The sequence below is a fragment of the Neopsephotus bourkii genome, unplaced genomic scaffold (assembly GCF_033783945.1).
Source record: "Neopsephotus bourkii isolate Nb327-2 ecotype Australia unplaced genomic scaffold, CSIRO-AGI_Nbou_v1 NB_1792, whole genome shotgun sequence".
Lineage (NCBI taxonomy): Eukaryota > Metazoa > Chordata > Aves > Psittaciformes > Psittacidae > Neopsephotus > Neopsephotus bourkii.
Window position 1 is genome coordinate 5,734,621 of NW_026902266.1, and position 15,107 is coordinate 5,749,727.

The window sequence follows — 15,107 nt, forward strand, 5'->3', positions numbered from 1 at the left end:
CCCTAATTGTGAAGGTACCAAATTTACTAAAATGAGGAAAAAAAACCCGTAACTGTACCAATTCTGCTTTGCACTGATGCAAATGTGCATCTTGGTTTGATTCACCAGCAAATTTCCTGGAGAGACTGAAAAAGTCCGCCCTGGTCTGGAATCACAGCCATTGTATGCACCGATCCTCACAAAAGAGGGTGGGTTTTAAAGCAGCAATTACATTCATGCAGGCCTTTAAAAAAATATATGTGATTTGCAGTATTCATCATGTGATACTGGTTAATATCTATGTGGGCAACAAATGCAACAAATTTGTCACTTTCTGCTAGACTGGGAATGGAACAGGCAATACAGTCATGCCAATCACAGCCCAGACCTGGTGATTTTCACTTCCTGAAGCACTGAATTGAGTTGCCAAACGACAAGGCACTTTTCAGATTTTGCTTGTACCTGATGAGGAGGTGTGAAAATTCCTGACTATGTCTGAAGCTGACCAGGTGCAGGGCATAAGGAAAAGCTACTTCTCAGTGCACAGAAGATGGCAAGCTGTGCTCTCGAGAAATGGCTCCCACGCTGACTGATACAAAAGAAGTTTGCAGGTGATATTCTGCTATAGATGAGGTCCTCTAGTAGGAAAGCCAGATTTTCTGAATACTTCCAAAAACAATAGTTCTTTTTAATCTCTTTAAATTACCTTAAGGACATCTGCTTGTAACATAATGAGTGATTAATTAAGTCAATACTTTTTATAAGTGAACTGCAGATGATTAAAAACAAAAAACACTCAGCTGCTGTTCAGAAGTCCATCCTGCAAGAATTTATCTTAATGACAAGGTCATCATTGGCTTTAATAGAACAAGGCTATAATCTAATCATTGCTTACTACCTCCTGAGAGCTAGATCCTAATGCTAAGAGGTAGGAACAGCTACCTCTTAACAACAGGGCACTCGAGGAATAAGATGTTTCTTTAGTTGAACAAGGATTTCTTAATGTAGCTGTTTAATTCAGGACAATGCTGTCATTGCAGAAGACACAGACACTTCTGCAAGACTCCAGGAGGGTATCAGAAGCTCTGTTTTACTGGTTTGAAACACAAGAAAGAATGTCAAGGTGGAGATTCTTTCTCTGTCCTATGTATTCTGCTTCCACCATCCTAAATTGAGTAAAATGAGCAGGATGTGTGAGTGCTCAGTGTAAGAGAAGTGGGATCTGACCCATATTGTCACGACCCATGTAATGCACAAAAGAGTGACTCCATGACATGTATCCAGAAGGGGATGAGGACATTTTCACTGCTTCAAGAGAAGATAAAATGAAAATTCCTGAAGAGTCTTTCTGCAAGTGATGCTTAACAGAGCAGATGCCTCACAAGTCCATTTCAACTTGCTTAAAAATAAATTGCAAGCAGCATCTAGCAATCTCTGATAGCATGTAACTGCCCTGTGCTAGCATCAGAGCCCTTGCTGCAATGACTTTGTCTTACCTTTTTACCTCAGAGGAGATAATCTGCATTGACTCTAATTTTGGTGAACTAGCTGAGACCTCAAGCTCGTGTATGATCCTACCAGGGTTTCTTTCTAACCTACCCAATAAAAACTTAGGGGCATTTTATTTGGAGCTCCTTTTTCTGTGTAGGTACTTGGATAGTTCACATCTGAGCCCAGAACATTTTAAGCTGTACAAGTAAGTTCACAAGTTTTAACCATATTTCTGTTAGCATCAAAAGGAAGAATCTCTTGCCCACACACATCCCCATAAACAGCAAATACTTCCAGCTGGTGCAGTTTAAATATTCCAGATTCCTGTTGCCCATCCTGGGATCCTGGACCCAACATTTGCACATTTATATCACAGAAAGAAAAGGAAGAAGCTTACCCACAGAGTAGGAAATCCTCAACATCGGAAGGGAGGACCTTACCCAGAAAGTATGAAAACCTCAACATCACACAAAGCATCCACTGAGAAATCGCAAAGACTCGGGGTAGACAGTTTCTCCAACCAAAATACCACTACTGCCAATCCCACCTCTTTAGGTAGATAGAGTTTACGTAAATTGCTCACTACTTACCTAAACAAAATCAAAGGGTATTCAGGGTGCCTGCAATATATATATCATTCAGTCAGTTATAGATACCCTGACACCTTGATCAGTTTCTTACAGTCAGGGCCTTTAATTGCAACTAATAATTAGTATTTCCTGAGCCTAGTGAATGGGATGAGGTAATTGTGCAGGAAGCCTGTGCTACTGCTTTTGAGAGAGTAATATGCTCTACAGCTAATTGCGTATTCCAAGGTCTGCCACTGACCTTGGGACTTACACCTGAGCCACAATTTTCAAATTTGTGTGTCTGAAAAGAAGCAGATTGTTGCATTTGGGCACGTAAATAAGCAGGGCAGTTTCCTCAAAACCCCTTTAAAGTGTGTCAAGTTGGGACCTGAACATGAGGTCTCTCAATCATGTTGGAAGCTTTAAAGAAAGAAACTGCTGCAATGCCAGCTGTAATCAGGATTGGTGCAAAATAGTGAAGGTTTGTTAACAGCTCCTTCTTTGAAAGAGAACCATTCAGATTGTACTTTTCAGCATGATAGCCTGATGTCTGGCCTGCTGATGAGACACCATCTCTAAAACCATGTAGTGTTTTATAAATGCTTGGCATTAGGATGCTTAGCAGCTGCTTTAATTATGAGGGCACTGGTAAGTGAAGTTCCTACTGCCTTTCTGACTGAATGCAAACATTTCTCATTAAAGACCCAAGTCTACAAGGTACTGGTCACTCTTAGCCTTCATGGCCGTTTCTTCTGAGAAGATTGTCTGGGTGGGAGCTCTGATCTCTCAGTGGGAATTTAACAAGCTATTTCCATCTGTTGCTGCAGGCTGTGTTTCAGAGTATGGGTTCGTGACTCATGTTTCTTTTCTCTCCTTCTTTCCCTGCCCCCTTTCTCTCTCTCATCTTCTTTCCTCTGCAGAGGGGGTAAGAACGAGCCAGAACCAGAGCAACCAATCCCTCGAAAGGTGCAGATTCGTTCTCTCCCTTCCTTGGAGGATATTGATCCAGATGTGTTAGATAGCATGCACTCATTAGGCTGCTTCCGTGACCGAAATAAACTCTTACAGGACTTGTTGTCAGAAGAGTAAGCACTTGCTCAGTCTTCCTATCAGTTGGGTGTCCATGGGCTGGGATGCTTATAAACCTGGGGAGAGGTAGCACTTTAACTAATGTTTCTCACTGTGAGGGACCAATAGCAACTTCCTGCCCTCTGGCTGCTCATTTGCTAGTGAGGTGTTGGGAGCAAGCACTGAGCCTTTCTTGCACCATGTGTCAGAAGCCTTGGAGGCATGGTGCTGTCGCTTCTCCTGCTGTGAGACAAGGTAACTTCATGAAAAGATGGGCAGTCCAGATGGGGATGTTTTGTTGCTGTGGTTTGTGTTGAGTATGCCATTGCTGGCAAATTTTTGTTTATTTCAAGCCTCGCCTGAGAGCTGGTGTATTTTCTGAGGTGTTGAGACACGTAGTGGAAAGAGCACTTAAGATGCTCAGAACAACTGTCTTGCCGCCACTCTTAGTTTGGACTTCCTATGGACACATTACCTCATCTGTCTTGTGCCTGTGTTCTTTGTGTGTAACATGGGAATCATTTTTCCTTTTTCACTAACTGCTTGTTGGAGACAGCAAGGTTTTCAAAAGCTTTGCAGGTGGTGTATCTAGCTGCCAGGTTCACGACCATTACAAGGTTATTCACAATAACTGTAACTGATGAGAAGGGCTCATCTGCATGTTGATGTTTTGTTGTGGGTTTGGGTTGGGTTTTTTTTTTCCCTCTTCAAATTTAAACGGTTTGGTGGTTGTTTTTTGTGTTTTTTTTTCAGAGAAAACCAAGAAAAAATGATTTATTTTCTTCTACTTGACCGGAAGGAGAGGTATCCTAGTCATGAAGATGAGGATCTTCCCCCTAGAAATGAAATAGGTACTCCAGATATGATCTTGTCACCATGAACCTATCTCAACTAATTCCTTTTCACCTTTTGTTTTTTAAATGTATACCCAAACCCTAGCACCACTGTTACCTTCTCACTGGAATGGTATATAGCATTGGTGAGGATCTTTAGCCTGAGGCAGGCAGGTCTGTTGTGTGGTTAAACTAAAAGGCTAAATTTTTCAGGACATGTCTGTCTTACAGTGCAGAAACATCCAAGTTGGTCTTCATTTCAAATATATCACATGAACCCGCAAGCTGGTTCTCTGGAGGTAGATAAGGTTTAGAAGCAGTATAATCTAGTGGCAGGATTTCCTAATTACTAATCTGCATTCAGTATTGCAGAAATGCTACCTCTGGCTTTCAGCTAGTAAGACTCTAATATTGTATCCCAATGAAGTTATATGTGCACACTTTCTCCTTTCTGTAGGTAAACATATACACTGTTGAAAGTATAAATAGCATCACCTGTTTATAGTATATACATCAAACTTGTGTGTTTGGACTGTCTTAGAAAGATTTTAAAAGCTTAATATGCACTAAGATTATATATCTTAAAAAGCTTTTGTGATACCACTTTATTCCTGAAGAACTGTTCATTAGTATTTTAGGGTACTGCTGATGACCAAGGACTTCATTAATCTAGATAACACATAAGATGCTTTCCTAACAAGCTAACTATATAAGTGACTCTTGCTCTGCAGAGTGTCAAAAGTGTAACTGATAAAAGATAGTCACTTCTACCAAACACCTGAAACAGCATTTTTACTATATTTTGCATTTTATATTTACATTTTATACTTACATTTATTATATTTTACATTTAATAGTGTTGTGATTTTCAGCTATTGTATTTCAGCACTTTGAAGGCTAGAAGCAAAGTGCTCTTTATTTTCACTGGAAAGCCTGGAATCTCCCAAGTCTACAGGGCAGTAGTATATTGAACTGTAAGTTTATTAATACTCTGTTGAATTATTACCTTATCCAAGTTCCAGGCTCCAGGCCCTATAATTTTGCAGAGAAATCTTTTCTGTGGGAGATGGAAATTCTTAGTTAACATGTAATTTTTAAACTCTTACCTGGTTGGAGCTACAGAGAACATGTTAGCAGGGATCCTGATGAAGATAGGTAGATACCCCAACTGTAGGTCCTGTGGCTCCTTGCTTAGTGCAGTTTGTCATTTGGCACTTTACTATCAGCTTTTGACTCAAACAGATTATCCTGCCATATAAAGACACCATCATCTTGGTTTAGAAATGCTTTTTTCATAAGAAGCAAGGTGACTCTAGAATCTTCGTACCCAGCATATAAGTGAATATGTAGCTATACCTTAAATATATCATATATCTCTCTTCCACATGCCAAAGCATTTTCATGGTTTGAACTGAAATATTATGCTCCACTCTTGTATTTCTTTGTACAAAGAAAGAAAATGAACCCAACAGGGAAACACCACTCTGAAGGTATCATCGGTACATTTTAGACTCTTTAAGTGATATTCTTTATGTGTTTGTAGGTTGTATTTTCTCTTCCACGGGGGACTTCTACCTCCTGTGTTCCCAGCGGTATCTCTGAGAACATGGGGCAAATTTAATTAAGAGCACTCATGCTTCTGATGAATATCTCGTCATCAGCCATTAGCAGTGGCCTTGCACAAACAAAGAATAGCAGAGAAAAAGTAACAGACTTAGTAACAGCAGCTTGGAGAAACCACATCATGAGAGTTGTGCCCTGCCTGAGCTCTTGCCAGAAAAAAAAAAAAAAAAAGAAAAAAAAATGTATCTCAGAGTTTTTTGCTATTTCATCTTTCTTTGCATGTTAGGTCTCAGAAAGGATGGATGCAGGTAAAAATATGGCCAGATCGGACTAGCGCTCTCCTCTGGTGTCCCTTTTGTCTGTTTTCAGCTATGTGAAGTATTCTTAAAGGGCCAGGGAAGGGCCACCTTCAGCATATTGCAAGTCCAGCTCATTTTCTTTACCTGAAAACATAGAAATGAGAAACTTCTCAGTAAAGTGAACGAATGTCATCTAATGTCTCCTTGAAGAAAAAGCTTTTGTGGGGTGCAGCTTCTTAATAAACTGGAGAACAAAAGATTGGGACAGAACAGCCATATAGGATGTAGGTGCCTCATTCAAACTCAGAATTTGAACCTTTATTTCCCATCTTCCAGTTGAATGCCTTTATAATTGGATCATTACCCATACAATTCTCTTTCCCTCCATAAAAATCCTTAGGAATGACTTCACTTTTCTGATGTGAAATAAAAGGAAAATACATCCTCACAACTATCACAGATCCAGACTAGGACTTGAGTTTTTCCCCCCATGTGAAATATTTCCAGAGAATCAAGAAATGAAGAGCAAACACTGGAGGTTTTCCTATTTTTAATTCTTGTCCTTTCACAAAATATCCTACTATTTTTATATGACACCACTTTAGTCTTTATGGCAGGATGGCCGTGTATTTAACTGTTTCTTTAGTGTCTTTGCATTTGGTAAGATGACAGATTCAGTGCCCTGTCATTTCTTACTCAGACCCTTTTGAAGAATATGTGTGAAAAATACACTTGCTACTCTCAGGCATGTGTACTGTAGGATTGTGGCCAATTTTAAAGAAGAATCGTATATCTTTGTTAGACGCTCAGCCCCACTCATGCAAGCTTATGGATGTATTTTCCATAAAAACTTTTCTGAAGTGCTCTTGTTGAATTTATAGGTGTTTTTAAGGACCTGCTCTTTTTGCTTATTCTCTCTTTGATAGTTTAAAATACAGGTTAGAAATCAATATTTTCCAGCATATTTATCAGGGGGGACTGGTATTAAAGAACCATTTAGCTTGTTAGTGATAACCTCCTCCTTAATTGTTCTTTTGATTCCCTCTTCTGGCTACTGTCCTCTCAAGCTTTCTGATAGCTGTACATAACACTATTATTCAAGTCTTTAGCTAATTTTTCTTTGAATTTCTTCTTCACTGTCTTTTAATGTCCACCTTATATTCGGCCTGTCACTTTTGCAAGTGTCATTGAGCTGAATTTCCTTTTACTAAAGTCTTCTGGTTTGAACATACCTGGATCAAATTGCCTTTTAAAATATCTGTTCATAAGCTGGTTTTCTTGTCTGTATCCAGCTTTCTTGTCTGTACTCTATTAGTAACTAACACTGATGCAGTCTGAGTTTGCTTATCTCCATTCTTTTGACATCAGCTGCTTTCTTAATCTTTCTTCTTCTGTCTTCTTTTTACTTTCTTTTAAACTCCACTCTTCCACCCTCCTTTCTAATGCTGATATTCATCTGCAAAACCCTGTCATGGATACTAAACATGTTTACTTTGTCATCATGTGTGTTACTCAGCTCCAGTCACACTTCTGATACCAGCAGTTGTCCTGTGAAGTAAATCCTTTCTCATACTTTGGACTTGTTTGAAGAAGAAAGAGTTTGAAATGTCTAAACCTTGTCCCAGCTTACTTCTGACCACTTGCTTGTGGTTTATTAGGTTTATCTCACTTCATTTTTCCCTTAACTTTACACACTATATATTTTTCCTAATCTGGAGGTCACCGCATCTACTAGTATTTTCTGCTAATGTTTTATTACTGGACATAGTTTGAAATGGAATGAGGTGCAACTGCTTTTTTCGAATTATTTTTTAATAGGAACATTATTACTATTAATTCAAAGAACATGAGCTATACGGTAATGGGGTCAGTTGTTATTACTAGCTATTTGCATTTGATCTGTCTTTGCTCATGCTCATTGTTTCAAGAATAAGCACTGCTTTAAAGAGATCTTGTTCTAAAAAGCGTGATGTGAGAGAGAGAAGAAACAAGCAAGTAGATGAGGGCAGGAGGAGGGCAGGATAATAAAAATAATACTATCAGACTATTTCTGTGGTATTTCTGTTTTTTCAAAGCAGTCCTGGCAGAGGATGAAGCCTTGGGGGCTGGGCACTGTGAGCTTCTTTCTAAATGCAGGGGTGAAGGATGTGTTTTTTTACAAGTGGTGACTCTTCACTAAAATTAAAAATTTGTCTATAAGTGGAATGGTGGAATAGCCCTACCAAAGAAAAGAAAATCCTTCTGTATTTTTCTTCTGTCTTCCTCCTCTCTACTGTTTTGATGCCATGAGAGTTGTTCGTAGTAAAATACCTTAGCAGGTCTGCATTTGGTTCTCTGCTTCACCATGGGATTGGTTTGGTTTGGCAAGTCACCTTCTGCAGTTTGGTGTCAAAGAATCTCTTTTCAGAGCAATATAGGTGCTCCTCAGAACCTCAGTAAATGTTTGCCAGCAGCTTTAAGAATGAACTTTAAGAATGATCTTATTCTTATACCTCAGTTTTCAATGTGCAAAGTGAAAGTAGCATTTCAATACCTCTCAGAAATGTTACACAATGAAAAATGTAAAGCATTTCAGTTACTATAGCAGTAAAAGCTTTACAATGACCTCTGAAATAAATTTTAGAAGCTCTTATTGGTGATTCATCCCAGATAGACAAGTATGTTTAATTTGTAACATTGCAGGAGGAAAATTATAAAGCAGCAGGCAAAACATGAAATCTAATCTTAAAGATGCAAAAAAATGGTATATTTTCAGAGCAGAATGCAATTTTGTGTTGAGAGTGTACTCATGTCCCTTTGTCACATTTAAGCCTGCTAGCAGGGACATCAAAGGCAAGGTGTAGCAACCTGAGTATATATACAGGATCCCTAGATGTCTTATACTCTGGCTAACAGCTTGTACTATAGCCTATGGCATCATTGTGTTATTACTCTTATCATCTTTGCAAGGTAATTTCTGCAACCTATGCTATAGTTGTACCTTTATTTTGCAGTGCTTGTACATTCACGGCAGTAGCAGTGCTCCTTCTCTCTGTAGTTGGATTGCAACTTATGTCTTAATGTTTGCAAATTTGGAAGAAGGGAGAAACTGCAAATGTGCAGCTCCATCTCAATGATACGTGTCTCTGTAAGGGGAGGTGTGAGAGTGAGATTGTTGGGAGAGGATTTAGCCATCCTGTGTGAGGTAACTCACAGCTGAATTCAGCTGACTGTGTCTTCTTTTCCTAAAGATCCCCCTAGGAAGCGTGTGGACTCCCCAATGCTGAACAGGCATGGGAAGCGGCGTCCAGAAAGGAAGTCGATGGAGGTTCTCAGTGTGACAGATGGCGGCTCCCCAGTCCCTGCTCGCAGAGCTATCGAAATGGCACAACATGGACAGAGGTGGGTCTCCGCTTTACCCAGGAGTCCTGCCTGTCTGGGTTTGCTCCTCCCTTTTATGTTATGCATACAAAAGAGCTGCAGAGCTTTTCTGTTTGCACCAGCACTCATTACAACTTCCAAACACATTTGCAACATGATGTGACAGCCAGCAGCGCTTATGCACACAGGACCAGCAGTCTTGCCAGGGGCTTCAGGGTTCTGTTTGCTTACAGCTTTTGCTCAGGAAACCACTACATCCTCTGGGCGAGATTCATCTCACCTCTTTTTAATTGTCAAGAACATAGGCATTCAGTCTAAGCTTGTGATACAGGCTGTCACTCTAGGCAGTGGGGACAGATGAGGGCTTTGGAAGGTCTCAGATACATCCTCTGTTCTAACAGTCTTAAGATGAATTACCCTCTGGTTGTTCCTCTCTGTCTTCACAGCCTACAACAGGAATCTAGTCTTGGACTAGGTACCTAGCTTTTGGGCACCCAAAGTTAAATGAAATGAACCCCACCCTCCGTGTCATCAGAACAGCTTGAATCTCGAAAGCCCTGTCCAGGCATCTGAAGATGCCTCTAAAATACGCTTTCAGAGCCAGCATGCATCTGACCCAAACAAATTATCACATGCCTGTCAAGTAATGGAATATGTATAATTTTGGCTCTTTTCTATAAAAAAAAATGTCAGTTTTGCGGAGAAACAGCAGAGGAAAATGATATCTTCTCAAGCAGGGAGAGTAAGCTAACTGTAGAAGTCCACCTATGTGAACCATGGAAGTTGCTTCCTCACTCCCTATGACTAGCCTAAGGGAAGCACATGCATTTGGATTCACACTTGCATAAATCAATCAGTATAAAAGAACACATAAATGTATGATGATGATGCTGTAACTTCTGTTTCATCTTTTGAATCTTGACATGATTTTTTTGTTTAGCTGTGCAGATCTGTTCAAAAAGATCCTTCTGTGCCCAGAAACTCCCTTTGCTGACTGAGAACTGGGTGAAGAAAGAAAATAATTATATGTCCAAAGGCCCCTAGAATTCCTGGAAAGTTTTGCGGGCAACTGTTACAGTTCTATCTACAGTGAGGGAAAAATGGTGATTTGCAGAATCTGCTAGGATTTAATTCAGACTTGGATATGTGGCCTTGAGATGCACAGCCATTGTAGTGTAGGCTGGAAACCTTTCTTGAATATATAGTTCACTTTGGTGTGAAGTCTGGGCAAAGGAAGTGTTCAGAACAAGGCGTGCTCAGTGTTATTCATAGGCCTCACTGTGATGAGGATGACCACAACACAGGCAAACAGTTGCTCACTCCTTATTCAGCTTGCAGTATTTAATCTTGTGCCTGGTAGGTGCATGGGTCACGAAGCTGCCAGGGCCAGACAGCGCTCCGAACAGGAGGTGTTAGATTGATCCCGACGTTTTCCAAGAGCAGAAACCTTTTCTTCCAGCTCTCAGTTTTGACTTTGGATTCAAATATCCAAAGAAGCAAAGCTGTGTCTTGCTATGCGAAGTATTTCTTTTGGTTTTAAATGTCTCACTCAATTCTGCACATGAGGGTACAATTGAAGTCAAAAGGTCTGAGATGAGTTCAGAGCAAAGACAAACTCAGGCTACATGCCAATAAAGAAGGGCTTTGGCTTAAGGATGAAGCAAAACCTGCCAGGCACAAAAGAAATACAGGGCAATGCATACCACAGCTCAGAGCTGGACATAAAGGTGTGATTAAGGGTGGAGAAAGGGATGTAATAACACCATGACTGATGGTGATGGGCTTGGTAGTACTTGTTTTGGAAGGGGTTAAAGAGAAGATGTTATTTTACTCCATGTGTGAGCTTCCATAATTCATACCATCCACATCCACAGATGACAACAGCACATTTTGTGTTGCTGGCAGCACAGTCATTTATAACTTGCACTGGCTTCATTAACGAACACCACTGCATGGGGGTTGTCTGGGAATGATGCACTGCTGATGGGTTACCATCTGTCAGAACAGTCAGTAACAAAACGACAAGTGCCTTCCACCAAGAGTGGGAATTTTTAATGGCTAGTTGCATGCTATATTCCATGAAATAACCTACTGACAGTGGATTTTACAGCAGTAGGGCTTAGATCCCAGAGGTGAATGCTTTTTGAAGAATGACAATTTTGGTCTCAACAGATGACTATTCAGTGCTGTTATCCTACAATACTAGGAGGACAGGGAGGTGGACCATAGAAACAGGTCTTCTGTTTAGACACAGATGACTTGTGTAAACATCCAAAGACATAGAGCCATTGCTTCTTTCTTGAGCTGTCATACACGTCTAACCAGTGGGCAGAACACACCCATGTGTCCTGTAATTTAGCCCTATAGTCCTCTTTCCAAGTAGTAAATAGATGTTTGCTTCCATAACAGGGATTTATTTTATAACCTCTGGTTTATGTGTCTGTGTGATGAACTGTGCTTTCGGTAAGCATGTGGGGACATTACATGTGTCTAGTGTTGGCTTGTTTAAGGGCATATCTTTCCACTGAGGTTTGAAACTTGGCAGTCTTCAGCCCTACAGGCTGAGAAAATATTAGTGAAAAACATAGACCTTCAGTGACTTACTTTTGGATAAAGTAGATGCAGAACTCAGGACAAAGGCTGCTTGTTGAGCTTACAGATTCCTTGAAATGTTTATGCTGACCTCTCCATTGGGTCTTTGTATATGGCAAAGTTAGTATGCACAAACACCAACCAGCCTAAAACTGGTGACTAAGTTTTGTTAATTCCCAGTTTTCCCTGTTGTCAACTATATGAGTTCATAATTACGTCTTAATTGCTTCTGCTTTTGTGGTATCCACACCTCTCAAACTATCTGGTATTTCATTGAAATATCAAAAGAAAAGAGGTAGCTTCTGAGCTTAGTTTTAACACCAGCTAATTTGTCCCTTGTGCCAAAATCACACAGACTAGAAAGAATTCCATGGGAGCTAGAATCTGTCAGAGGTATGCCAGAAATTTTCAACAGCTCTGCTGTGAGAATCCAAAAACTGTTCTAAAATGGGCTTCATTCACTATTCATTTTCTTCTGGTTATTGAAGCGGATAGCTTGCATGAAAGATCAGCTAACATTAGAAAGCAGTGTTTTGTGAAACAGCGAAGGATATTACCAGGGAAATATGTTACAGAGAGCTGCCCTTCAGCAAAGTGTAGGGAATTTTGCTTCTAAGCTTCAGGGGTTTGGACCCAAGATTATAAAGAAGGGCATTTCTCTATGCAGGGAGTGTAGGGAATATTGCTGGGAGTAAGTGGTAATGGACCCTATATATTAGAATACAAAATGGATTACTGTTCCTCTAAGAGGCTCTATGGTACGATTTTAACCTTTTTCCCAGGCTGCGCTTAGTGTTGAAGTCTTCTAGAAAAGTCTGAGTAATGAGTGCTTTGCAATTTGGGCCTTCAGGCATGGTCTGTTTTCCCTGGACAATGTGACAAAGTAGATGATCCTTTGGTTTTCAGTTGGGTAAAGGAGAGCAGGGATTACAAGTATGTATGGGGGAAGTCATCTTAAGACCTCATAAGTCAGGGGGAGATAATGAACTTGGCTTGAGCCAAGTTGGAAAGTAAAAGAGTTTTTTCAAAGTATTGCTTAAAAGGGGAGGATGGGTTGGGGGGCTGGGTGTCCAGCATTGCTTCAGGTGACTCTCTTTATAAATGTCCACACTAGTAACTCTGTTTTCTCGCTTTGTTCCTGCCATAGTAAAACAATGTTCAGTAAAAGCCTGGATATCTCTGAAGCCAATCCCAAATTCAACAAAGAAGAAAGGTATAAACACTGACAATATGTTCCTCTCCTCTACCTCACTGCTGAGACCTTAAAGATGCAGTACTTACCTTCTTTGTATGGGGACATAGCTGTTCTCTCTTTAGAGAGAAAGAAAGAAGGTGGAATATTTACAGCCCCACACTATACATATTTTTGTACAGTACCATTCATTTGAGGCTATCCCCAGTGCAGCCTGTGACACACACAGTACAGTGTGACTGTACCGGTGTTTTCTCCACCAAAATTTCATCCTACTGCTACTTCTGGTTCGGTTCTGCCATGAGTGAGCATGCCCAGGGTAGAAAACATACTTGCTAAGACTCCTTTGGAATATAAAACACTAGGAAAGCCCACATTGCTCCACCCCCAGCACTAGAAATAGCAACACAACTGATTTAGTGACAGCAATGGTAGGAAACTTTGGAAATCCTGTCTGAGCAAAATATTAAGTGCCTGCAGCTAGGAGTCAAACTCCTTAAGACTACCCTGGCTGCAGCAGAGAACACAAGAGGAAAAGATGATCAAAGATGGTTTTTGGAGGATGATTCTAGTCTACCAGTTCAAGTGGCAGATGGCGAAGCATAACAAAAAGGGTAACTCACAACGGTGAATAGAGGCACAATGGAAGACATGCAGGCCACTAGGTTTAGGGAGTTTAACTGGACTCATGTGGATCCATAAACAAAAAAAAAAAAAGTTTAGACTTTTGGGAAGGCTTTTAGTGAACATCTTATTCCTAAAATTTCAGTCTTAGAAAAAGAGAATTTTTCTCTAATGTTAAAAACTGGCATCCCAATTGGATAATTCTTCATCAAAATGTAATCCTTATACATTTTAGACAAACACTTAGCTTACTCAAAGGTTAAGAGTGTTCTGTATGATTCAAAAAGGGGGAAGCAGTGGGTTCTTTAAAGGAACCTGTGGACTTGGCAAACCATTCTTCTTCCTGTTTTCCCTTTTAATAAAAATCTTTGTATTTAAAGAAACATGTGACCTTTAAACCTCAGGAGTCATAACGTGTGAGGGACAGCCCCTGTTTTGGCCTTTTGCAGGCTGAGGCAGTCCTGGGTGGGCAGCGTTTCAGCTCTCAAACCTGCCACAATGAAGAACATCATGCATCTGCGGGAGAGGTTGTGCCTCATGTGTTGCATAAAGCACCCAAGAGAAGATAGAAACAAAACACTGGACCTGAACTATTAGAAACCTCTAAGTGTTGCAGCCGTGAAGAAGTAGTGGTTATACAGTCTTTAGTGACTGGGCTGTCCTGGATTGTTACTATAGACAGAGGAATTCCTGTTCCTTTCTCTGATTCCCCTTAAACATGCATTTCTTGCATTAAAAGTCAGTCTGAAGCTTCTCTGAAGATGAGCTTTTCCACAGTAATTACAAGTCAGGCCCCATAAGAGAAGTGCAGAAATTTTGTTTGTGACAGGAGAAGGCTCTTTCAGCAGATGTTTCCAGCACCATTCATTGTCCCTCTTTCTCTAGTAACTGCTACAGCTGTGTTAAGAGCAGAAGAAACGACCTTTCAGTAACCACTAAGGGAATTTCTTAAGTACACATGGGCATTTTGTGTTCCCTCTCAAAGGTGGTATTTTTCAGAGTACAGCAGGAGGAGGTTAGAGCACTGAACGAGCATCAGCCAGGATCCTTCTCATTGAAGGACCAAGCTCATTTTTGGAGGATCACATTTTCTGTGGTCTTGCCTCCCTCCCACTTCTAAGAGTTAGATGAAGGACCTCAGTGGTGGGAAAGCGAGAGGACCTGGGTTCTGGATCTTTGCACAGACACATAAAAGGAATTGATAGGCAGCAAAGAGAACCCCAGCAAAATGGGGTTAGCTAATCATGGTGGCCATTAAATTTTTGGCCAGTGTTTAATTATCCAACTTTATGATGTCTTTTTTAAAGGAATACTGCATCTTTAAGGGTCCCTTCCCTCTAGATGCACATGGTTGTCTTAGTAGCTGAGGCCACTGTCCCTTTCTTTTTCTTTTTCTTTCTTTCTGACTTTCACCCCCCTCTTTCAGTGCTTCTCTTCTTCTGTATCTGGGTTGCTGCAGCTCCGTAGTTCACTTGCTTCAGTATTGTAGGGAATGCACATGTCTGCGCTTCTGGGTCTATTGTGTCCTGGGATTGTT

The 15,107-nt window shown here is 40.5% G+C and overlaps 1 protein-coding gene across 14 annotated transcripts in view; it reads left to right on the forward strand.

Annotated features, from left to right (window-relative positions):
- The window catches only part of BRSK2 (BR serine/threonine kinase 2), a 327,161-nt gene that overhangs the window by 267,635 nt on the left and 44,419 nt on the right, over positions 1-15,107 (forward strand). For 9 of the 14 annotated variants that reach the window (XM_061342432.1, XM_061342436.1, XM_061342437.1 and 6 more), the window contains 4 exons: positions 2,960-3,124; positions 3,861-3,958; positions 9,033-9,183; positions 12,902-12,967. In XM_061342432.1, the coding sequence (XP_061198416.1) occupies positions 2,960-3,124; positions 3,861-3,958; positions 9,033-9,183; positions 12,902-12,967 (480 nt within the window). The remainder of the gene's footprint in view (positions 1-2,959; positions 3,125-3,860; positions 3,959-9,032; positions 9,184-12,901; positions 12,968-15,107) is intronic. The other 5 variants (XM_061342434.1, XM_061342433.1, XM_061342440.1 and 2 more) reach the window with 1 other exon arrangement.